The following is a 26,028-nucleotide window of genomic DNA, read 5'->3' as shown; positions in this document are numbered from 1 at the left end:
CGGACTCTCAACCACTGCGCCACCAGGGAAGCCCTCTACCTCATTCTTAATCCTCAAATCTCATAGATATTTTAAAGGAATTACATTGATATTGTAATAATCTGGGAAGAACTGTTCATCCAGGAACACAATACCTGTGTCCATTCACTCAAATCTTTTTTTTCATATTAATATGTTTCAATAAGGCTTTATACTTTTCTTGTTTTGTCAGTCTTACAGATTTTCTTTTTAGGGTTATATTCTTACATCTCTTAACTGTAAAAATATATAGTGATCTGGTCTCACGGAATTTTCAAAGCTTTCAATTACTTAATACAGAAAAATCAAGAAATGTGTTTGAATGCATAAAAAAAAGTTTTATGTATTATGGAGAGAGAAAGGGAAGGGAAGAAAACGTCAGGAGGGACTTCCCTGGTAGCGCAGTGGTTAAGAATCCACCTGAATGCAGGAGACACGTGTTCGAGCCCTGGTCCGGGAAGATCCCACATGCTGCGGAGCAACTAAGCCCTTGTGCCACAACTACTGAGCCTGCACTCTAGAGCCTGTGGGCCATGACTACCTAGCTCGCGTGCCACAACTACTGAAGCCCACGTGCCTAGAGCCTGTGCTCTGTAACAAGACAAGCCACCACAGTGAGAAGCCCATGGACTGCAAAGAAGAGTAGTCCCTGCTCGCTGCAACTAGAGAAAGCCTGCATGCAGCAGCGAAGACCCAACGTAGCCAAAAATAAATAAACAAACAAATAAATAAATAATTTTAAAAAAACTATAAAACATTATTCATGACATTGATAAATTTAAAAAAAAAGAAAATGTCAGGAAATAAGTTGGGAGAAGAATAACATTTATACTACTATAGGATCTGAAGACAGACAGACATAAAGAGTAGATGTTAAATTTATGACACTTATCAAAGCCAAGTCAGGAGTTGACTCTGGACTCTGTATTTTGTGCCACTGCATTCTCCATGAAGTGTACATGAACAATAAAATCACAGTTCAAAGTCAACCTGAAGAAAAGAGGAAATGGCTACTTCCCTAAAGTCAAGGAAGTGGATACTTTACTCATTGGGAATAACCTGCTAAGAAGAGAAATACTAAAGCTAATTAAACTGAGATAGTATGAAAAATGCTTTGTAAGTTGCCCAGAGACATAGATGGTATCAAAATCTTGCCACCTTGCTTGTATTGCCAGAATTTTGGTGGATTTCTCAATGTGGTCTACCATGAAGTTTCTTCAGTCAGATGAAAAAACAGAAGTAAAGAAGTGGAACTATACTAAAGATTTCACTGGCAAATTCTGAAATGAAACGGTTGTCTCTGAATCTTCTTAGAATCATTGTTAGTATCAAAGAAAATTATCATTACTTACTAGATTTGCTAAATCCAGAAATACACTCTTCCAAAAATTCTAAGGTGAGGTGTGGCTCATTGGCTGCCAGTGTCTTGCTAATAGAGACAATAAATAGGGTGTTGTTGGCTGGGATACATAAACCTGATGTCTCTAGTAACTGGCCCTCGATTTTTAAATTAAAGGTACAAGTTAAGGCACACAGAAGATTATAGGCAGCTGACCTAGGAGAAAACACAAATTAAGTTGTTTTAAAACTTATTCTTATAATTCCAAAATTTTTTCATAACATACAACTTACGATTCTATTACCAAGCATAGATCAACTATTTTTAAATTTTATGATCAATTAGAGATAAGATTTTGTGATTCTATGGTAAACCCAAAATACCCCTTTATCATTTAGGGATTTTTTTAAAAGGGAAATCTTCACATAACCAGAAGAGAACTGTGAGGCTCCCGAGACAGCGAATATAAGGCCTTTCTAGAAGACATGTCATTGGGATGTAAGATATGAGAATTTTATGGTCTTAAGGTGGATCAATATAAAGAAAGTCAGAATAAGGCATATCATATTTTCAGTGAGGCCAAAACTCAAATTGTGGCTCCCGCTCCCACTAGATCCAGTTAAAACTGGGATAATGAGAAATAAGATGGCCCTCATCAAATTAGATTGTTAAAATCTTTCATCAGCATCTACTGAATTTCTTTCTAGGCGTCCTACAAGTTATAATACAAACTAGAGGTCAAACATTTTTTAAATATAATTAAGTCCCCCCTGCCATTTTTTTCTTTTATGAATTCCTACTATTATACATAAGCACTAAATTAAAAAAAAAAAACAAAACCCAAACCATAATATATATCCAGGTTCCATGAGAACTAAAAGCTCCCTTATAAATGTCTAAATATACACTTAAACAACTTAGGAAACAGCTCAAAAAACTCAATTTTTAGATGGATTTTTCTCCCCTATCCACAAAAGAAATGGTTTGCTCAGTAAATTTCAGGTTTTCCTTACCTCTGAACTTTCATCATGCTAATATATTTATGCAACAACCATATGGGGGGAAAAAGCCACTGAAATTATAAGTTTGCCTCAAGGCTTTTTCTCTGCGACAACATGCTTCAGCAAAAAGCAGAAGCTGTCAGCTCGCTTTATTTCACAAGAGAATAGAGGTTCATTCAAGCTAATAATTTTTGGAAGTTTGCTAGCATTCTTCTATAAGGAATTTTGAATTAGAAATTCAAGACAGACTTATAGTTCCATTTTCCTAAAATGGAAATATTAATATTATTGTTTCTAAGTTTATCTTTTGCAAACTCCTAGGAATTCTGAGTGATACTATTTTGACAGTGACTTTCACTCTGTATATTTCAACAGCTACAAAGAACTGGGATTCCTCAAACTGGGAGTAGGTGTCACAGACTCCTCTGAGATAATGAAAGCTAAGCATACGTGAAGTTTTGTGTATATTTTGTGGGAGTTCATGAACCCCATGAGGCCCATCCAGGTAAAGAAATCTTGCTGATTTTTTTTTTTCCTCTCAAATAAGGGAGAATTTGGAATTCTAAAAAGCCCATTAATAAACCTGGGTTATATTATACCCAAGGGAAGATTTTCTGAAGCTAAGAATTTATATCTGTAAAAACTTGACAGTCCCAAGGTACCTGGAACAAAAAATTATCTTAACATGAAAAAGAGAGGGGCAGAAGAGGGAAGTGGTGCAAAGAGACGATGGCAGAGAGAGGAAAGGGTGGGTGCAAGTTGGGAGGAAATAATCTTTGCTGAGCACGAACTATCTGCTAGATGCTATACTACACTACCACACATTTATTAAACCTTTGTAGGTTTATGAGGAAGGCAACGTTACCTTTATTTTAAAAATGAGGCAACTAGAGCTCAGAGAACTTCAGTACCTTGCCCAAAGTCATACAGAGAAGCAGATCTAGATTTAAACCTAATCTACTGACTCCACAGGCCCTGCCCTTTCCTCATTCATGTTTTGATTACTAAGCCTAACCAGAACCAATTATACTCTGCTCATCTGACATCTGTATTTGTCTTAAGCTTTCTTTCAAGAATTTTGTTAAAGTTACACAGGTGGAAACTATGCTACCTTACTGAGTTACTGAACATTAAGCCCTCCTTTTCTTTTCTTTTTTTTTTTTTCTTTCAGTTAAAATGCTAAAGTTATAAGCCCTCCTTTTCAAACAATGATAATCTAATTTGACTGCGAGGAAACTTAATAGTGATGTACTTTTGAACATGGGAAAAATTTAGAGAACTCAGAAAAGGAGAAACTTAATTTAGAAATAGACTTTTAGGGAAAAAAAAAGACTTTTTTTTTAAAAAAAACCAAACGAACAGAAAAACCCCCACCAAAACTGCTATGCTGTATGTTTCAGCTGCAAGTTGAAAGAACATACATTGGTTTAGTGTGAATCACCCTATTCACAATTCCACAGTTCATGCAAACTGGATGAGGTCATACTGGTTAACCAATATAGAATACCTGCCAATTTACAGTATTAAGGTAGAAGCTGCTTTAAAAGTTTATTAATTGGTCTCATTTTAAAACCAACAAACCTTGAATAAGATTGAAATGAGTTTTTTATAAACCTACCGTAAACTAGGGTCTGAACTGCCTAAATTAAGTAACGCGATATTGAGCAGTGTCCCAGGGACATCTTTTGGGCGAATCTTGGTGTGCTGGGGGATGGAGTCGGGCTGCGACAGCTCCCAACGTGTCCGGATGTGAATGATAGACTGAACAATGGCTTCACACTCTTGGTGCATGAAGGTCAGTGGTGTGCCCTGGTTTGCAATAGTTAAGGTGAACTGGTTCTCATCCACTAGGCAGATCTCTTCAATTTCCGAAGCATAATAGATATCATTTAGAAAGACTGACTGCCCCAGGACTTTTGTTCGCTCTGCTGAGGTTACTTGAACAGCAGTAGAACCAACCTGAAAAATGGTAGCAAGAGGGTAGAGCGGAAAAGAATTAAATTTCATTACGTAGAATTCTGAGAGGTTTCGAAAACCAACCAAACAAAATACCATGTTAACCATTTAAAGAAGAGTTACCACCATTATGTATTCAAATAGGTTCAATAATTATTGTCATAAATGCTGTCAAAAGTGACTGAAAACAGCAGAAAAAAGTTATTTTTTAAAAGGTCAAGAATCCTATGGATAATTACAGGTTTTATCTTGAAGGTTCACCTTCCTTACTCTGCAAAAAGCATGTAATAATCAGAAGAACTCTCAATAGGTAATTTTCCACTGTTCACATATTCCTACTGTAAGACGCATACACAGCAAACTGCCCATTCTACAACACTCTCCTGCCTCCAGTCCAACCTGGAATATTATTAAGGGTACACCTCTCCAGTTTTCTGCAGGACCTCCATGAAGATACAGAAAGCTTGGTTTTCCTCCATCTGGACTTTACGTTTGATACATTACTACCGGGACCCTGGGGAGTCCAGTATATAGTCAGGTTAGTCAAGAAAGGCAATGAATCACTTACCTAACAGGGAGTGAAACTTACTTTAATAGAAACCTTGGTGTCTTTGTGAGCTAGCTTGAGAGCATTGTGGAATACCTTCAGGTCCTCTTCTAAAGCCAAGGTGGCAGCAGGTAGTTTCTGTTGTTCATGCTCAATGTGCTCGGCCAGTTTCCCAGGACAGTCTATGAAAATGAGTCTTTTGCTGCCTTTGAGGCCAGTCAGCAGCCGCTCGTGATACTTGGTGTATTCCCTGACCCAGGAGTTACAGTTATAGATATAGACTGCAGAGACATTATCATAAGCAAAGCCAGGAAAAACAACAAACCACTTGGAGAGAAAGTCTGTTTTAAAGCGATTGCTAGGCCCAGTATGGGTAAGGTCCACTACAATTTCATATGGCTTTGCATAATATGGCTTTAAAGTAAGTAAGACGTGGTATATCAGCAAATCGCCATTGATTTGACCAGTTTTGAACCTAAGGAAGATGAAAAAAAGTACACAGATCATTAACAAAGTTCTGAATGGATATACAGATGCTACTAATCTACTTTATTCCCTTATATTCTGACTAGTTTTCTAGAGAAAACTAACTATAATATTAAACAATTACACAAAGTCTGAATCCATTTTTTAAATCACTTGTTCTTCAGACACTGAGAAGTAAGGCTGAAGTAAAATGGAAGAGACAAATCCCCAGATCAGTAACTTTGAGCAACAATAACAACCACAAACCTGCCCACCATAGTCAAGCAAGGAGGAAGTCAATGGACTTTGGTTGGTTGCTTCTAGGCCCATCCAAGTTCCCAGGTGAACAGTCTGGGTGGGAATGACCTACTTGGAGTCCTGGAGTAAACTGAATGACTTATAGTCAATTCCTTTATCCCACCGTGACCAGAGAGGATGGTTCAACAATGATCACATGACTCAAAGCAGAACAACCAGGGCCAAAGAGGCCCAATTCAAAGACTTCAGCTTAAACCGTTGGGAATCGAGAACTTTTTCTTTCCTGATGTTTATAAATGAGGGACCATATAGCTCTGGCAGCTGTTAGCTCATATCTTGAGATATGAAGGAAGAGCCTGTCTAAAAACTGAAGAAATGGAGCAGAGAAATGAAGAGCGAAACTGGGGCCCTGGCCATTTCATCTGAGTCCTAGATAAAGCCCCTCTCCTGGGATCACATTTATCCCTGTGCTACTCAGTTGTGTGAGCCAATAAATTCCACTTTTTGATTAAGCTGTATTAGGTCATATGTTGCTTACACTCAAAAGAATGCTAATCAACGTGAGGAGGCAAAATAAGGACCATCAGAAAGCCCACAAATTACAGTACGGGAATTTCAAATCAAAACCACCAGTGTTCTATACTTGATGACTCAGGTGGTACTACGAAGTAGGCTAAGATAAACATCCTTTCCTAAGAGTTTTAAGTCTTACTGGGAGAAAATAAGACAAAACTATGACAAGTCAAATGATTTTAAAATAAAAGAAAAATATTTCAAGAACAAAGAAAAGATATGAGGTAGTATGTAATCACTTGTCAAAGAAATTGCAGAGAAAAATACTTTTGTTAAGTTCAAAGGAGTGGAGAAATCAACACAAACTGGGTAACCAGTGAAAACTACATAAAAGATGCTGAAGCGGGCAGGAGGAATTTCAAACTCAACAGGAAGAGGGATGGGCAGGCCTCATGGGGAGAGGGAAAGGAGAAAAATAGGTGACCAGATGTGTTGAGGTAAGCATCAGCTAGTTTAGCTAGAATGGAAGATTCACGTAGAGAAGTTTTAAGAGATAAAGATGGAAAAATACAGAATAGCTAAATTGTGAATGGACCAGAACTGTTCAACTAAGGGGCTCAGGTTTTCTCCTAGGAGCCTGGCATTTCTCAGAGGATGTTCTGTGAAGCACCAGCATCAGAATCAACTGTGGTGCTTGATAAAAATGCAGTTTCCTGTCCCAGCCCAGACCTACTATATACGAATTTATGCAGTGAAGCCTGGGAATTTTCATTGTTTTGAAACAATCTTCTCATCTGATATTTATGTGCACAAACATTTCTGAATTGCTGCTGTAGGTGTTAGGGAGTTATTCAACCACATTTTTTAAAAGAAAGGGGTGTTATGATCACAGAAAGTGATATATACAACATATATGAAGGAGTCGGGGCTAGTAAAAAAAGATGTTGTAGTAGTCTAGGTATGGTTTAATAAGCATCTAAAATACTAGGGTTACGGTGAAAATAAGTGACAATGAAAGAAGAAACTGACTCAGAAATATGAAGAAAGGACCGACATGATCCAAGGTCTGATCAGCGCTGAAAGAAAGGACTTGAATTAAAAGGACTTGCTGTATACCAAGGCTCTGTCATTACAAAGAATGTTGCTACCATGAACAAAAACAGAGATCATGAGGGGCAGCCACTTAGGGGGAAAAATGAAGTCCATTTTAGACTGAATATGAAGTGATGACAGGACATTCTAGGGGAGTGTGTGTGTGTGTGTGTATATACACTAAACCACACAAAAGCATCTTCTGTCCCTTATAATCTAAGTGTATCAGATATTCTCTCTAAATTATTGTTGCAGTTCCACACTTTGAGATGTTGGTTATATACATTACTGTTTCTATTATCTGACCAACACCCCGGGTCTCCAAACTCAGGTTATCAAATCAGTCTGTGGTATACAAACACAATTTTTAGAGATGATTTTAATGCTCAATCTCAGGGAAAATGCTATTCTCTCTTCATTTTAATGATACTAACGTATCATTCAAGAGCATACAGCAGGCATACATAATAAATGTAAGGTCAAAAGGCATTAAGCAGAAAACCCTCCCTGCCCTGGAGGCGGGGACTTGTTCTACAAAGCCTCCTGTTATGCCAGTGGCCAACTAGACAAGTCGGAGTTTTTTTCCTCTGTGACATGTGCTTTAGTTGCAGTGGAAAGGAAATGTGTCATCTGTGGTTAGTGGAAAGCTAGCTGTACATATCCTTTTTTACTGCAGATTTACTTTTAGGCTCAGATTCTTCAAGTCTATTCTGCCTTAAATTACTTGGAAGCTGTGCTTCAAGACAAGAAAAGAAGTGGCTTATTAAAATCAGGTTATAATAAGATTTTGACCAAGCATTTTGTAAGGTAGGTCATATATATGGCTTTTCTTATGCCTTTTCACTTATAACTTCATACAGATTAGTGTTTGAGGAAGTGCTTTCAAGCAGTACTTAAGTATCTTACTAACAAAGTAGATTTAGTAATGGAAAACGTATGCTCTTTTTTTCTCTCCTATTAAGTAAAATTTAAGTAAGAAATGGAAAGATTTACCATCAACATAGAGCTTTAAATTAGGATTAAGAAGGATCTAAGCTTAGACTCCAGAGTGAATTGCACAGTTTTATTTGTTATTAAAATAAGTTTAAAAAATAAATTTCTCATTACTAATGCTTAGGCATTATAAATTTTATTGAAAATGACCAGAGATAAAGAAAACTTTTGATAACAACCTGGCCTCCACTGCATAAATCTGGGATGTAGAGACAGCTCTCTATTCTTAGGCATTTGTAAGGGTAAGAGAAAGTCTCATTTTGTTAACAGTTTGTTTATTTGGAGATGACAGTACATCTGGCTGAAGACAATCAACAGCGGGCCTATTATCTATCCCATGGTGAGCACTGTTAAAATGTGTACGAAAACTATGATGCATATTACGTTGTTAATGAACTAATGTGACAAGAATAATAACCCGCTTTAAATCATTTTAGCATCTAATGCAGAAGTCCAGTCTAGTTTAAAAGGATGGAAATTACTTGCGAACCCAATTTAAAGTATTTCTCTTTGTGGAAGAATCATAAAGTAGCCAAAGATTTATGTCATTCAACTTAAAAACTGAAGCTGGACACTACTAGATAGAAGTCAGTGCACAATATCTTTAACTGTCTATTAAAGATCATAATCCAAAAAGTAATCTTACTTCTAGAACACATAAGAAAGGTTTCTTTCCCTCCCTATTATCAACAGAAAATATTACTTCAGAAGTTAGTTTCCAGCTAGCATTGTTTACTATATGCTAATTTTGTTTGTATAACAATATTTCACATTTGTTATTCTTAAGTCAACTATACTTCAATAAAAAAAACATATACATGTACATTTTTTGAGAAGAAGAAGAAGAAGAAGCATGAGTAGCAGCAGTATCTGTGTCACCTGAGTGTGGGTTAGAAATCTTAGGTCCCTCTTAGACCTATGGAATAAATCTGCATTAAAAAAACCAACAACAACAAACTCCCATGTACATTTTTTGAGAAGAACTTATATAAAATAAAGTTCTTAGGCAATTTTATTTAGTACATCTCAGGAGAATAATCTTGTTTTTGCTTCTACTTCCCTATTCATATAAATGCTAACAATAAAAATACTCTTACAAAAGTGGCTCAGACTGGAATACTATTTTGAGAGAGAGCTCAATAATGGTAATAAATCTTTCCTGCTTGTTTACCAGTACCTGGAACAGATATGCTAGTTGTATTTAAATCTTCAGTCTTACAGTGAATAATGAAAATCAGGATCAGACTTTGTCCCCTTTGTGGACTGGCTTCCAGAGAGCTCAGAGCCAAAACTGAAATTCCACTTTTTCCTTTATAGGTTGAGACTCATGATCTGCCTTGACTTCCCAATTGAGTTAAAATCCCCTTGATCTTGTATTTATTTCTATTAAATATTTTATTGTATAATTTATTTTTAAAAATTATGTCAAAATATTCACCGAAAAATTCTAAGCATAAATAATAATGAAAAAAGTCAATAATTTTTGTTGAACTTTTGAGATTATTCAAAAGAAACTTGCCTCTTTTTCTCTGTTAATGCCAAATGTTTAGGATGAGAAAAGTCGCATGCCTTTGCTTTCAGAAAGCCACAATAAGTCGGGGGATATAGAGGTGAAGGGAGACCCACCACCATAAAACTGCTTTCACAACTACTAGGAATATATTTCTAAGTACCAGCTTTATCCTAAGCTTCAAGATAAACACCCAAGAAGAAAAAACAACATCTTGAATTCCTACTTGAAGTCCGTTTTCTTTTGGTTGCTACCACACTTCCCTGTTCCTGAACTGCCCCCCCTCCCATCACCACAAAGCCATTTGCATTTTCTTTTCATACATGAAGCAAAATGTCCCATTTCTCCTTTACTATAAAGATTGGTGACTCATTTGTTGGAGGATGGGGAGTTTCTACAAGGAGTTTCCTTAAATGGTCAGGAAAAAAAAAAGGAGGAATCAAAAAAGTAAAAGCCGAAGTATCTGACTCAAAGCTGAAGTCTAGCATGCTTAAGAGGGAGAAAACTATAAAACTACGGTATTCAGTTTACAATGATTAGTAGATATCTGTAATGCTACCTTTTAGCATTTAAACAATTAATAGAAATTAAATTGTTTCTTTATATGTAGCCTAACAGAAAAAAAAAATCAGTTCAGAAGGAATTCAAACAGGATAGCAAATGTTAGGCATGAGCTTGCAGCTAATTTATAACATTATCAGCTGTCTATCTTTTAACTACAATTACCGAAACGAGGAACCGTTATTCTTTCACAAGTTAACAAATTTTCTTGCTATCCCAACAGATTACCAGTATACTCACGGACATGGAACACACAGGACATTACCTGCATCTTGCCTTTCTGATGACAACAGTTTTTTCTTTGTCTCCTGGAACAAAAGCAAACTATACCCATCTGTGGGCTAATAATACTACTGTCTTGGATCCAGATATTCAAAATAAGATGGGCAGAAGCCAAAATGAAAACATTAACACAAACCCTACAACTCCTGAAGTAGATAAAAAAGTTATTTCTACAAAAATGCCTGAAATAGCAACATCATCTCACATGGCATCTTTAACTCCTAAATCTGAACTGGAGCTTTATATATCTTCCGTTGTCAGGAACAGTTCTCCAGCAGTACATAGCGTTGAAAACACAAGCAAAAGTCACAGCGAAATTTTCAAAAAAGGTGTCTGCGAGGAAACCAACAACAAAATGGCTATGCTAGTTTGCTTAATTATAATTGTGGTGCTTTTTCTTATCTGTACAATTTTATTTCTATCAACTGTGGTTCTGGCAAACAAAGTCTCATCTCTCAGACGATCAAAACAAGTAGGCAAGCGTCAGCCTAGAAGCAATGGCGATTTTCTGGCAAGCAGTGGTCTATGGCCTGCTGAATCAGACACTTGGAAAAGAGCAAAACAGCTCACAGGGCCTAACCTAATGATGCAATCTACTGGAGTGCTCACAGCTACAAGGGAAAGAAAAGATGAAGAAGGAACTGAAAAACTCACCAACTAACATATGCTTTAGTGAAGAAAAATGCAAAGTAGCAATGAGAAAGTTTCTGGAGTAAAAATGAAGTCAGTTTGATATTTAATGCCAAGGTGTTGTTCTGATGGTCTAAAATTTAACATGGCAGGCTGTGCAATTTAGAATCAAGCAGGTGAGAAGGGGAGAAGTATGCCTGCTTACTTAATTACTTAAACTGTGTCTGACACTATTTTAAAAAGCAAAAATAAAACCACCAAGCATCTGAGGAAGGTTTTAAAGACAAGCTGAAGGAACTGACTAATACAGGTAGAAAGGGACAATTAAATATTTCCTGTTCAGCAAGAGTAGTTAAATGATCTTTGTCCGAATGTTATTAAATTTGAAGAGTTTTAGTGTGTCGTTAGAGGCAAGTATATGCTTTAACATCTAACAGAAGTCACATTCTTAATGCATAGAGTTGAACTGTAGTTACGTGGTACTTTCTTTGCTGAATGTGACAGAATCCATACCAGCTCATCTATCAACACAGCTAATGTTATGCTAGATGTTTTCATCTTTATATACGGCACACATAAGAAAGTGGTTTTCTACTCTAAATATTTAATTAAAACTTTAAATTTTGTATAATAAATTAAGACTTGTTAGAATAAAAGTGACTACGTACATTTTCATTCACTTTATTATTTTAGAGAATACACTGTCAAGATCAATAAGAAATAGAGCTCAACTGAAACAGATGAGATTTATAGCCACAACAGAAGGCTGAGTGTAAATGTAAAGTGTATCTTACTGTTTAAGTGTAACATAACTCTACTCCATAAATATTGCTTATTGGATTATTTATAGCAAATATCCAAAGGCTGATTATTTTTTGGACTTTGAGAATGCCAAGTGGACTAATAAATGACCAATTGGACCAATTGGATATTTATTATCCAATATGACATAAGCAAAGGAAAGACGTGTGTGTGTGTGTGTGTGTGTGTGTGTGTTTATTCTAATTTGGAAAACAGGATACTTCAGGTAATTCTTTAACCTTTAAAGAAACTGGGTTCAAGTAAAATAATGACTTACATTTAGGTCAAGACTTCCGTCATCAATTCAATATATTACAAAAATTGTTTTGAGAGACTTTCCAAATGTCCATTGAAACTGACACAGGGCATACTTAATTAAAGATCAGACCACATTTAAAAAATCTCATCCCTTACTGAGCATTTATTTTGGGCAATATGCTAGACATTTAAGAAAAGATTTTATATATTTTTTCCAAGTATTACCACCATCTTACCCTCCCTTCTAGGTTAGTGATTCTCATCCCGACTGCAAATCAGAATCACCTGAAGAATTTAACTCACCAGTGCCTAAGTCACACCCCTTCCTTCTGATTTAATTAGAATGGGGTGAGCTCGAGCTCCAGGCATTGATAATTTTTGCATAATTCCCTAGGTCACTGCTCTTGGTCATCAAATTCAATTCTTAAAATTTCCACAGCTCCAAAGATCTAGGTTACATTTTTTTTAAGGTTACCTCTTAAAATGAGAGGGGGGAAAAAAGCATCAATTTTATTATCAATTTATTACCAATTTATAAAAAATCCATTTCCTAAATAACAAATCATAACCACATTATTTCAGAAAAAGGTAAACATCAACAAAGGAAAAAGGAAAGCAAGAGAATACTCATGCCGATTGTGGTACATCAGGTTATCTTTTGAGGGGTAAAAAGGATCAGACTTGAAAGGACACTGGTTGGGCAGAGCTCCCATTCTGTGCAAATAAAAAATCTGAGATTGTGTACTAGAACAAACAGTGACAACACAAAGCAGTCCTTGAATCAAGTGTCATATATAAATACTTGTCAGTAAACTGAAACAAATTAGTGCCTTTTTAAAAAGAAGAAATTAACTAGACAACTACTTTCCTATTCAACATACATTTTCTCACAAAACAGAAAGCTATTGCAGGAATATTTAAAATTCATCACTCACTATCTTGGCTATTAAACACAGATACTCAGATTGACAGTATCCAATGGTAGCTCATGAAAAGTGGCTCCTTTCCCAACTTGACCAGTGTTTAAAGATGATAGGTTAAGATATGTTTTGAATTCAAAATTTAAAAGTTATCTTTGAACTAAGACACTTTTGTTTTCTACCCTTGGGGTGCTATGGTCCACATGCTTATTAATCCAGGGATTTAAAAATAGTGAAACAAAAGTTTATACCATATTTAAAAAGTTTATAGCATATTGTATACTATATATATAGCAAATTATATTACATAAAATAAGTTTATAGCATATTTAAAAAAAATTATTCTTTTTGTACCAAGTTTTAAGTGCCTTGAAGTTAAGAACGAGGTCTTAACAATCTGTGTTCCTCTGCAGTGACCAGGGGAAAGCGGGGCATGGTTTAATGCTTACTGTATCTACTATAATAGGTGCTATGCTAGGCACTTTACACTTATCTAATTCCATAATACATTTATAAATTAAGAATTATGATCTCCATTTTTCAGATGAGGAAAGAGGCTAGAAGGTGACGTGCCCAAAGAAATCTGTATTCAGACTGACTCATACTCTTCTCAACATACTTTGCTTATTAGTTAACTTATTTAAAAAATGATTCCCGATTTATTTTACTTTGCACCGACACTTACTTTGTCGGTAACCAAAGAGCTGTGGACTTGAACTCAAAAATCATTTAGGAAAGTATTTGGTCAAAAATTAATCACACTTTTACCTGGGCTTAGCCTAAATTATGTATGAGGAAATGACATTAACATTTACTGGGTATCTACTGTGTGTAAGGCATTTACACATGTTATGTTATCTTACTTAATCCTCACAAAACTCAATAATAGAAATACTCCTCCGGAGGAGGAAATGGTGACTCAGAAGTGCAGCGACTTGCCTAAGGTCATACAAGAAAACAGGATACATCATTCACTTGTTATGAAAAGAAATCTCACTATGGGTAATAACCTGACTGGCAGTTTTTCCTTACAACATATAATTTTCTCTCCAAGGTTCTATTTTAAATTACATAATCACATTACTAGAGAGTCTCAAATGTTTACCTCTAAATGTTAATTAAAAGCACTCAAATCATGTAGCTCCAAATTGTTTCAAAATAAATTCTGTTAAAGTAGTACATTTCTTAGTCATTTTGTGGCTTACTGCACTTCCGGAACCAACTATTGATAAACTTCCTCTTTTTCTACAGAAACCATTTCAGTTTGCTAAAGGACCATTTTTAATCTGAACTGAACCACCCCTTTTGCTTTCTTAGCCAAATGACCAAAATGTCCAGTTAGAACAAGAATTCAGCATTCTGCAAAACAAGTTAACAGCTGAGGTAAGACAATTTTCACACTGGTAATCTGGTTTGATCTTTGCTTTATACAGAATTTATTTTTAAAACTAAAATTTCATTATTATTTTAAACTTAAAGTCTGAGAGTCTAAAGATGTCTATAACAGGTATTGTGGTTTTGTTGCATGGAATTTTAAAAATTCAGTGTTGAAAAAAAAATTTTCACCTAGGTTTCTATAATGTTAAACCCTTTAAAGTTTATTGATTCACTATGTTTGTTGACCTTAGCTCTGTAATTAAAAGAAATAAATCTATAGCCACGACAGAAAACGCTAAGGGTTGGAAATAAAACTAGAATTCATGGGGATATGACTGAATTTACAACCCCAAAATACCAATTGCTAAAAGTTCTGATTTGCTGTCTATAAAATTCTCCTGTATATAAGCATAATCCACAGACCTAAATTATTTTTACTTTTTAAACCCCTTTAGTTTCCATGGTAAGAATGGTCACCTTCGCCTAATTAAAAAAAAAAAACCCAAAGGTGATTAGATGAGATATTCAATTATCATCATATATGCTTTATTTTTCACACAAATAGAATTTTAAATTTAAGTAATAATGATGACATGAAAATATTATCCTTCATTTTTACAACTAAGAGAAAACTGCTATGATAAAATGTGTATATATATACTCATATCATCTACATATTTATGTCATGTATTATAATCTGAGTCTTTGGTAAACAGTGTAAAATAGATATAGAAAAAAATACCCACAGAATAGAAAGTTGTTAATATGGAGAAAAGATGCTTATTCTGTAAGTAAGCTGGACAATTACAAAGTGAATATCCTCCAAAATAAAAACTGCAAAGAGTTTACATAGACTTGTAATATAACAGTTATAAAGTGGGTGGTGATATCCTATTTCAACATTTCATTAAATACTTACGACTTTCCCTCATATTAAGTCCACTTTGGATTTCTTCTAAGTAACTATTACAGAAGTTAAAAAAATAAAGATTTGTATCTCTTTTTTTTGGCAAGACTTGTCTATATATATAGATATATTTTAAAAATAATTAATTAATTAATTAATTTTTGGCTGCGTTGGGTCTTTGTTGCTGCGTGCAGGCTTTCTCTAGTTGTGGCGAGCAGGGGCTACTCTTCGTTGCAGTGCTCAGACTTCTCATTGCGGTGGCTTCTCTTGTTGCGGAGCACAGGCTCTAGGCATGTGGGCTTCAGTAGTTGTGACATGCAGGCTCAGTATTTGTGGCATGTGGGCTCAGTATTTGTGGCTCACAGGCTCTAGAGTGCAGGCTCAGTAGTTGTGGCGCACGGGCTTAGCTGCTCCGCAGCATGTGGCATCTTCCCGGACCAGGGCTCAAACCCGTGTCCCCTGCACTGGCAGGCGGATTCTTAACCACTGCACCAGGGACGTCCTGTCTATATATTTTTAAAGGGTCAGTCTCAAATGTAGAGTTTAATAGTGCTTGTGTTTTTCAACTAATGCCTATATAATTCTACTCAGAAGGAAATTATGAATTCTGAATAAGTCTGAAATTGTTAAATATAAATCTGATGCCTATCAATGTCCAATCTTTAAAAATCACCTCAAATATGACAGCTTATAGGCTAACCATTCAAAACTCCCAGAGCTGTTTTCATAGTCACAGGACTAAAATGGTTTCCTGGTAGTTCTTGTCCAACCTTTTATACAAGACTAACTCCAAAAGTTACTAACATATCTGTTCCCAGAGAGCTCACATCTCCTCCCCTCATAAAGCATTCCTATTGCATAATTTTACTACGAATGTAACAGAAGGAAAGAGCTCTAGTACAGGACTGACTGGTTTCTGTATCAGTGCCACTGTTTAGAGCTGTGACACTTTGGCAAGTTACCCAACTTCTCTGTGCCTCAGCTTTATCTGTAAGATGATGATAACATCACCTTGCTCATTAAAATAGGATGGTGCTGAACATTTGGCATGTACTCAGTAAATGGTAGCTATTACTATTGATAAAAAATAATCATCAAATAATTCCTATCATAGTTCAAAGTTAATTTCCCTTTCTGCCTTTCCTCAAGATATGGAACTGCTGTGTTCTTCCTTTTCTGGTTTCATAACATTACTAGTTGGAGATACAATAAAATTTAGGTACACTATATTTTAATCTATTATATTATAACATTATATCAAAGTAACCGAAATTCAAATGATATTTTTGATACTGCTACCTACACTTGCCTTGTCTAGGATATGCTATCCAAATCTCCTTGATTCCCCTTAAAAGACGACGACATCTCTCTTATCATATCCAACTTAGCATCAATTTTAAATGCTAAATCCTTTATGTACTTATGCATTATATCTATGAGAACATGTCTAATATATGGGGACTCCTACTTCACTATAACTGCCTTTAAAATGCTTAGTTAAAACAGCTGATTTTTTTCTTCTTTTTAAAAAATGTTCTAGACCAAAATCACAGACTTAAACCTCAAAGTCCAAAACTAAAATAATGAGCAAAATACTGCCGTGTAAAAGTAGACAAATTCAGGGTTTCCCTGAGCAGCAGACTAAGGGATTTCTAGAAAAATGCTATATAGATTGTGCATAGGTTATTTAGAGTAATCAACAAGTATGCTTCTGGGTAATGCCAGGAAAAAAAGGGAGGTGGGGAATCTTAAGGATACTTAGAACAGATAGGAGAGCCTGAAATGAAAGGTAAGTGAGTTTGAGAAGGTGGGTGATTTAAGTCCTGTCCTCCATTTTGGGAAGATCGTTCCTCTTTGCTGGTTCCCTGTATCCGCAAAGACGGAGAGCAGCATTTTGTGGTTCCTTCTTTCTTCTACTTCAATCTTCTCCCCCAACATCTAATTTTGTTCACTTTAACCTTCTACCCTAACTTCTTGCTAAATGCATAATCACTATTTATTCTTCAGCTTTTTTATTAACTTTTCTTCAATACCTTCTCTAATCCATTTACCTTCCCCTTTTCCATGTATTTGCTGCTTACTCTAAGTTTTGCTTTATTTTTCTCCTTTGTGTTATTTTGTATTTCTTTGTATTCCTTTTTCATTTCATTTAATCCAATATTTTCTCCTCCTTTTTACTCCCTTGCCCCATATGGTTCTTTCTTTCTACCCTCTTTCCCTGCAGAAGCAATGTTGGTATTTCAGGTATACATGGCTTATATATATATATTTAAAATACATATGTTAAATAACTTTCTGCATTGGTAATAACACTGGCCTCACTGTCTCTGAACTAGAAAAAAAAGCCAGTTTCTTCACTATTATACCCCCTATTTATTCTTTTTTAAAATCCTGTTCCTTTTTTCTGGACTATTCTGAATTGCTGTAGTAGAATTCTAAGACATTCTAGTATTCTGACGTAGCAGACCCTAGGAGGTTAGATAGCTAACTGAGGAGTTGGAGAAAGGAGTAGGATAGGTAAAAAATAGAATTTGGTTTTAATATTGCTGTAACCCTTAAATGACAAGTGGCAAATCTCATACACTGAAGGTCTACGACGTTCCTATTGACAAAAGAGGCTATGAACCTATCAAAATTGATCTTACAGACTAAACTGGTCTGATAATTATATTCCTATTTGGGTTCTTTCCTTCTTTAATGCCTTTTTCAGCTAACTGAAAAAAGGAACTGTGTGGGTTTTAAAAAAAATTTAAGAAAAGTCACAAAAGAAGAAACACTTTTTTGGCGAAGACAATTCATGGCCTATGTTTTCTGTTGCTTTGGATGGCATTTTTTGAAAACTAAAGTGAAACTCTAAAGAATAACACTTTCCAATGAGGCCTTTTTTGGGGGAAGGGGTAATCTGTAAGAATAGGAGGTAGGAACTGCATGGATGATAACCAACTAGAGATGATTTAAATTCCCATATTTATGCCGAAAGTTTCAATTTTTTTCCTTATTAAACCTTTTGCAAAGTTGATATAAAGCATAATTTAATAACTCAGATTTTACCTTCTCTGCTTACATTCTGGTAGAAGTATTAATAAACTGAAAAACTGACATGGAAAAGAACCAAGAAGCCCAATATAGGTTAAGCGTTTACTGAGCTGCTGACATATACAGCAGCACTCTGCTGTAAAGGAATCAAAATATAAAGACATGAGGCAGCTTGGGGGTGGCAGAATAGAGCATATGCTTTGGAATCAGATGGTCCTGGGTATAAATTCCCAGTCTGCCACTAATAATGACATAACATTCAGCAAATTGCTTAAAGCATTTGAATTTCTCTCTTTATCTATAAATCAAGGATTACTCCATCTTTCTCAGAGTTATTTAAAGGTTAAATGAAATGAAGTATGGAAAACACCTGAGACGGTGCAACACATAGGATGTTCTAGATAAGGAATTTTCTTTGTTTCTTTCTGCCTTCTTCAAGGTTCTTTAAAATCTTGTTTGAGGGGGTGGGGATAATAAAAAGAAAATGTGAAAAGTAATTTAAAAAACACAATTATTTAAGAGAAAAGAAGTGTGAGTGAGGTACATACATGAAGAATTATCTAAGGAACTATAAAGATAACAAGAACTTCGGGGATTCAGGGAATGGCTGAGCTCTTTGGGCTGTGGTCAGTCACAGAGAATTTGGTCTAAGAAGGGAATTTAAGCTGAGGTCTGACAGACGAGGACAGGTTCAGTTAGGCAGCCAGAGGGGGAAGAAGAGGCTGGGTTTGGAAGAAAGAACACACTCTCAGAGGGTGAAAAACAGCATAATGAAAAGTGTCTGTTTAGTAAAAAAAAAAAAAAAAGTGTGTGTTTAGGGAGTATGTAAGATAAGGAATGAGAAGTTTCAGTCATGAGATATGAATCTGGACTGGTAATCTTGAGCCAGGTGGAAGAAAATTCAGTTTAGAATTTTTATCTTGACAGCAATGGGGAACTCTCAAGCAAGGGAACAGTAACCTGATCATACATGCTTGTAAGAAGACTAATTCATCAGCAGTGTGCAGGGGGTTTAAAGGAGAAATATTTTAAAATTTAGGCTTTAAGTATTACAGAGAAAATAAAGAGACTGTACAGGAAAAAAATTACGTCTTTTTTTCTACTGTGTACCAAGTGGCAGAGGAGTAAGCAATGAAAACTACTCAAATATACTGAAAAATCTATTTGCAAAACTTGAGGGAGTTCTTCTTCTATTACTGTATCCTGCACAGACCATCAAATCTCTCTCAGATTGCCTAAAAATCAGAGAAAAACTATAGTTTCAAATCATACAGACCAGGATCTAAAACCCTGAGATTTTCCTTTCCCTAATGTTAAGAAATAACCAAATAGTTACCATTGTGTTTAATGATGTGCAAAACAAGTATATTACACACGGAGCTGAAAAGCATCCTCACTTGACAGATAAGGCATTTGAAAACAGGAGAGATTAAGTGACTAGTTCTCATGGTTAGATAGGTAGTTAGGTGGTAGAAGTAGAACTGGAACTTAAAACTTTTCAAGTTTTAGCATCTGCCACATCCCACAAACTTATAGACGTGCCTTCTTTTCTTAGGTCCTTTATGTTGTTCCCCTGGCTGGAATATTTTATTTGCTTAATTAATTCTTACAGACCTTTCAAGATTCAGTTCAAGTTTTACTTCTCTGAGAAACCTTCCCTGAAGCCCTCCCAGGCTAGCTTAGTTCCTCTGTGCATCTTCTGCAAACCTTTGTGAGAAAACTTATCAAATTATATTTATTTATTTATTGTTTCTACCAATAGAAACTTAAAAAAAAATTGGGGGGGTATCTCCTAAACCAGAACAGGGCCTGACACAATGGTGGTGTTCATCAATTAATAAGTGAAGGCAGCAGCAAGACTGCTTACTCAGCCAGATTCACAGAGCACTTGAGGATTCTGAGCCTAGGACGATGAGTTGAATCGAATCTTTAAAAATATGAGGTCCTAATATAAAGACACTGTGCTGGACACTGATGCTGCTGCAAAGATTATTTAATACAATAGGTTCTGTGCGTGAGAAACTCACAAAGGTAGTACCATTAACAAAAATAGAGAATTTAGGACGGGAGTCACTATCGAGATGAAGATGAATTCTGTTTTTAATATGTTCAATTTGCTGATAGTGATATATATAATGGAAATGTCCACCAAGAAGTCACACAAATGGAACAAGAATTAAGGAAATTTAGGCTGGATATGCAGGTTTGGGAGTTAGAGCATAAAGGTAAGAGCTGAAACCTTACAGATTCAGGATTAAGAAAAGTAGTTAAGAGTGAGGACAGAGTACATATCAAGTTATCAAGTACCATATTTAGGACGCAAGAGAAAGACAGGAGCTAGTGAGATGAGCATGAAAGAAAGATGACTACGAAGAGCTACTCGAATAGCAGTGAAGGAGTAATCAACAGTGTCAAATGCGATCAAGAGAGGAAAAAAAGAGAAAGAAAAGACCACTGGATTAGGTAATAGACGGTTACTGGTGTCCTTCGAGGCAGCAGGATCAAAGTATTTCTAGCAGTAAACAGAGGAAAAAGTAGCATGCACATGGTACCAGCATATAGAGCCTATGCATTTGAGACGTATGACTGTGAAACGAAGGACTGTAATGTAATAAACCTACAGGGGCAGCAGGGCCAAGTACAGATCTTATGAAAGCAGAGAGATCACTGCCTATGAATTCCAAATGTTATATGATAAATTAGAGTATATTTAAGAGTTGGTCACATTAGCCCATAGTGTATCAAGTCTAAATTAGGAAAGATAAGTACTTATCAAATACCTACCTACTTTATGCCAGATAGTAAATGATACCTAATTGTCCTTCTTTCTTTTATTATAAAACTACTGGTAAAGAGGAAACATTCTGAAATGGATCCCAAATACTTCACCATAATTTTGTTTTGTGGACATCTGAACGATACTTGTTTCTCAGAGACAGAAGCAGCTACAACAGAGAAGCAACCACAGTCTCCTATATTTAGAACATCAAGGTCATACGTCTCAGCTAATTCTCAAAGCACAACAGAGAATCCTTTGGGTCAACCAACACAATTCAACAACCTTTCTTCTGGACAACCAATAACAACTGCCGAAGTTGCTGCTGGACAACCAACACCAGATGTCAATGTGTCCTCTGGGAAACCAGCAGCACATACTTCTGCTGGACAACCACTTGCCTATAATGTCACCAGACAACCAATACCAATGGCCAACACCTCCTCCCAAGGGACAGCACTACCTGTGTTCACCTCTGCCAGACAACGATCAACACCTGCCCATTCTTCTACCAGACAACCACCAGCATCTGTCTGTACTCCCACTCAACAACCATCATCTATCCACACCTCCTCTAGAAAATCAATACCACCAACTGCTCATAATCTATCCATACAACCAACACCAACTGTCAGAAGTTCACCTAGGAGTACACCAGGATTCAACCTAGAAACTACCACTAGAAACAAGAGCCCACAGAAAACCAATTCTAATTCAACAGTGGCCATATTAATTGGTTTAGTTCTGACTGCTATGGTGGTAGCTATAATCATGATTGTATTGTGGAAATGCTTGCGAAAACCAGTGTTACATGATCAAAATTGGGCAGGTAGGTCTCCATTTGCTGATGGTGAAACCCCTGACGTATATCTGGATAACATTAGAGAAAATGAAGTGTTTCCAAAACGTACATCAATTGTTTCACTTAGGGCCTGGAAACCAAGCAAAAGCACACTTTTAGCAGATGACTTAGAAATTAAGTTGTTTGAATCAAACGAAAACATTGAAGATTCTAACACTCCCAAAACAGAGAAAATAAAAGATCAAGCAAATGGCACATCAGAAGACAGTGCTGACGGATCAACAATTGGCACTGCTGTTTCCTCTTCAGATGATGCAGATCCGCCTCCACCGCCTCCTCCCCCTCTTGATTTGGAAGGACAGGCGAGTAACCAATCTGACAGACCCACAGTGACAACTGTATCTCCTCTTCCAAATGATTCCACCAATCTCCCACCACCTCTGGACTGCCCCAATCACGTCTGTGAAGATCATGATTCTGAGTTCAAACAGTCATTTCCACCTCCCCCTGACTCAGTTAACTTGACCCTGCCTCCAGGAGATTTTATGAAAAACCAGGAGATCCAGTGTCAGCAGTTCCCTAGTCCTCCTGACTTTGATCAAAATCTCAATGAATCCCTGCCACCCCCACCTGCAGAACTGTTATAACTACTACCTGCTTTTTAGCTTATTTTCTATTCTTCTCAAAGGACTCCAATCTTTTGTTTTTCTTCATGTGATGAAATACATTAAATGGCAATTGGTAGCCACTTTTGATTTTTATTCAGGAACTACCTGAAATCTGCTCAAAGCCTATGTGCATAGGTGGAACTTTAAAAAAAAAAATTATATAACAGTGGTCTATTTACTGGCTATAGGCCCTAACTTTAATGTACAGTACATTTTACATATGTGGATGGTATGTGTATCAATAACTTAGCCATTTTGGAAACAAGCAATCTACATATGCTTATTATTACCCAATAGATATTTTTTTCCCTGAAAAGCTGTGTATAAAGTTACCTTGAATAAATAAAATTTTATTTTGCCATTTCAAAGTTTGAGGGAGTGTGTGTGTGAGAGAATTTAAATATATACTCCAAGTTTTAAACAAAACTGTAAGTTTTAAATTAATACCTCGGGTATTAAATAAATATTCCAAGTGTGTAGGGATGAGAGATTAAAATGCATGTCTATTTGAGAATAAATTTCCTTTTAGCTCTCATTGGAAACTGTCAGACAAACATATTAAAGCATCAAATTGAGGGGCTGAGTTGGGGACATTTACTCTGAAAAAAATACGAGCACACACCATAAAACGTAGACATTTTTCTTATCTTGTTGGGGGAACACAAGTTTTAGAACTAACCACTTTAAAAAGTTTCTTCTTCTTTTTTTTTGGCTGTGCTGCACAGCTTGCGGAATCTTAGTTCCATGACCAGGGACTGAACCCGGGCCCTCAGCAGTGAAAGTGTGGAGTCCTAACCATTGCACTGCCAGGGAATTCCCAAAGTTTCTTTATATGCCTCAAGCACCCCCCAAAAATGAAATCTTATAAAAGAAAAACAAAAAAAAACCCCAAAAAACACACCAAACCTCTATGGCTTCATTCCAAATTCGGATGACTTTTTGCAGAAAAAAAGGATTGTATCAAAATACAGATGGTTCTCAACTTTAAAAAACTCTTAACTACCTTTCTTACACAGAATTTCATCTTTTATTCATTACCTGACAAGTGATAAATCTGAGTTATCAGAGTAGGGGCGGGCCCAATCTTTGTCAAAGTTAAGACGGAGAGAGTCCACTGGCTGATCCTTGTGGAGATGCCAGCCCATGCCTGCAGAAGTGCTCCTCTGCCCCAAAGCGCACATTCTCCCGCCTTACCCCACCCGAACTCGGGGGACAGTCACTTAGAATGAAAGACGGAGGCCATAGTGGTAACCTACCCTTGGAGAACCTCTCATAGCTCTGGGATTTTTCAGAATAAAATATGGTATTTACTGGCAGCACTGGTGTTCAAGAAACCAATAAAGCTCCACCTTAATAAAAACTAGCAGGCTTTTGGACACCGAAATTTTATATACAATGTTTCTCTTTAAATCCTTTAAAGAGTACCTTACTGACTCTTAAACAACTTTTATCTGCAGACACACTTCCTTTGCACTTCTTATTTTTCTTGAATAAGCATGATGTTTATTGTCATATTACACTGGTTTTCCTCTGTCTTCCACATTAAAAAGTTCTTTCATGTATTTTTCAAACTTACCATTTTTGAGGTTAATTTATTTAGCAGCAATTAGGAGGTTAAGAATTTCTGCTTATTCGTTTGAATTTTAAGTATTCTAGTTAGGGTAAATAAAGTATAAAGTTTTTATATTTGGTCAAGACTTTGACATGCCTTAAATCACCATAACCTTTCTTGCTTTACATATAGGATTGTTACCTAACGGGCTCTTTCCATACTTTTGCTCTTCTTTTTCATCACTTTCTTTTCCTGACCTCTTGAAGGAGCAGTATTGGGAAATACCAACCCGCATAGACAAATCAAAGAGCTGATGACCTGGTCATAGTCGTGTCTGATTTCTTCAAACACTACAGAGGCAGCTTTTCTCCTTCTGTTCTTTGTACAACGGAAGAACAGACTCCTGTCAGCAGCTGCTTTTTGTTTTTTAAGAAATTCTCTGCCAGGGGGAAAGTAATTCCTATTTACTGAATGCAATTTTCCCCACTGAGGTCAGTGGAAGCTGAGCAGCCAAACAGTGGCAATCCTTTGCCTAATCAGCAGAAAGAAACGCAAGCTAAAGAAACACAGGAGAAAAGAAAACGCTGGAACAAAGAAAAACCTACAGAAAAGACTAAAGAAGCAGAATTCAGAAGAGAAAGTTTATTTCATGACTACGGCAAAAGGACAAAGCACAGGGGAATAAAAGGTAGACTGAACTACATACTACACAGCAGTGGTGCTCTTACCAGATCCCATTAACCAGATTCAGAACAACCCTCAAGACCATCTAGTTCAGCTCCTTTTATTTGTTAAATGCTGAGAAAACAGGCCCAGAGAGAGTAAGTGACTTGCTTAGAAGTGGTAGTGAAAGCTGAGTTTGTTACCCGACTCCTGGTTCAGCATTCTTTTCACTAACATAGGACCAAAGAGCACCTACCTCACACATTGCAACATACATTTATCACACATGTATTCCATTTGGTGTTGGTGGTGGGCAACACAATGAATTAGATGAGAGTGACTCTAATTGTTGTTATTACCTAGTTCTGAACAAAAAGTGAAGTAGCAAAATATATGGGCACCTATAAGTAAAACACTGCGATATTAGTACATGATTAGACAGATCAATGGTACAGAATGGAAAGTCCAGAAACAGACTCAAATCTCAAATCAGTATTGGGACAACTGGATAGGTACTTGAAAAAGATGAAACTGGATTCATACTACATTAGAATAAACACCAAATAAATCAGAGATATAAATATAAAACATGAAATTATATAAAAAATAGAAGAAATATGAGTGCATTCCTTTATAATCTGAAAGTGGGATAAACCTTCCTAGTTGAGACTCAAAATCCAGAAGCATTAATTAAAAAAAAAAGGAAGTCCAATTACATAAAACTTTTAAATGTAAAACAAACACTATTAAAAAAGAAAAAAACATACCTTTGTCAAAAGACAAAGGACAAACTGGGGGGAAAATGTGCAACTTAAGTTAAGACAAAGGGCTAATATCCCTAAAGTTTAAAAAACTTAAATACAGACTGTGGCGGGGGGGATACCCACAACACACTAGAAAAAAACATGCAAAACATATAAAAGATAGTCACAGAAGAAAAATTTAAATGATCCTTAAAAACATATATAAAGCATACAACTTTTCTTATAATAAGCAAGATGTATTTAAAATTGAACTGAGATACTATTACCCATCAGATGGAAATAAATCCAAAAGGGAGAGGCCACGACAGTGAGAAGGCTGCGTACCTCAAAAAAAAAAAA

The 26,028-nt window shown here is 36.1% G+C and overlaps 3 protein-coding genes across 19 annotated transcripts in view; 2 read left to right on the top strand and 1 right to left on the bottom strand.

Annotated features, from left to right (window-relative positions):
- Positions 1-26,028, bottom strand: part of NF1 (neurofibromin 1) — a 251,357-nt gene that overhangs the window by 42,882 nt on the left and 182,447 nt on the right. For 14 of the 15 annotated variants that reach the window (XR_012328474.1, XR_012328475.1, XR_012328476.1 and 11 more), the window contains 3 exons: positions 4,904-5,336; positions 3,977-4,317; positions 1,371-1,573 (listed from right to left, as the gene is read on the bottom strand). Coding sequence is in view for 12 of the 15 variants with exons in the window: in XM_073797288.1 (XP_073653389.1) it covers positions 1,371-1,573; positions 3,977-4,317; positions 4,904-5,336 (977 nt within the window). In the remaining 3 variants the exon portion in view is untranslated. Of the gene's footprint in view, positions 1-1,370; positions 1,574-3,976; positions 4,318-4,903; positions 5,337-15,208; positions 15,935-26,028 lie in introns of those variants that run through there. The other variant, XM_073797296.1, reaches the window with a different exon arrangement.
- EVI2A (ecotropic viral integration site 2A) lies at positions 7,817-12,089 on the top strand. Of its 3 annotated transcripts, none has more exons than XM_019927069.2 (3): positions 7,817-7,996; positions 8,468-8,522; positions 10,477-12,089. In XM_019927069.2, exons 2-3 carry the CDS (start codon positions 8,520-8,522, stop codon positions 11,194-11,196), a joined length of 723 nt encoding a protein of 240 aa, XP_019782628.1. In that variant the 5' UTR covers positions 7,817-7,996; positions 8,468-8,519; the 3' UTR covers positions 11,197-12,089. The 3 variants fall into 3 exon arrangements, with proteins under 3 accessions (XP_019782628.1, XP_019782629.1, XP_004312800.1); XM_019927070.2 differs by having other exon boundaries at positions 8,453-8,522; XM_004312752.4 differs by lacking the exon at positions 8,468-8,522 and having other exon boundaries at positions 7,819-7,996.
- EVI2B (ecotropic viral integration site 2B) lies at positions 14,398-23,078 on the top strand. The gene is made up of 2 exons (XM_004312753.4): positions 14,398-14,527; positions 21,319-23,078. The coding sequence occupies exon 2, from the start codon at positions 21,334-21,336 to the stop codon at positions 22,687-22,689; it is 1,356 nt and encodes a 451-aa protein (XP_004312801.1). The 5' UTR covers positions 14,398-14,527; positions 21,319-21,333; the 3' UTR covers positions 22,690-23,078.

This window comes from Tursiops truncatus, chromosome 20, assembly GCF_011762595.2.
Source record: "Tursiops truncatus isolate mTurTru1 chromosome 20, mTurTru1.mat.Y, whole genome shotgun sequence".
Classification (NCBI taxonomy): domain Eukaryota; kingdom Metazoa; phylum Chordata; class Mammalia; order Artiodactyla; family Delphinidae; genus Tursiops; species Tursiops truncatus.
The sequence above is the reverse complement of the archived record's forward strand: the minus strand, read 5'-3'. Positions and strand labels throughout refer to the sequence as shown.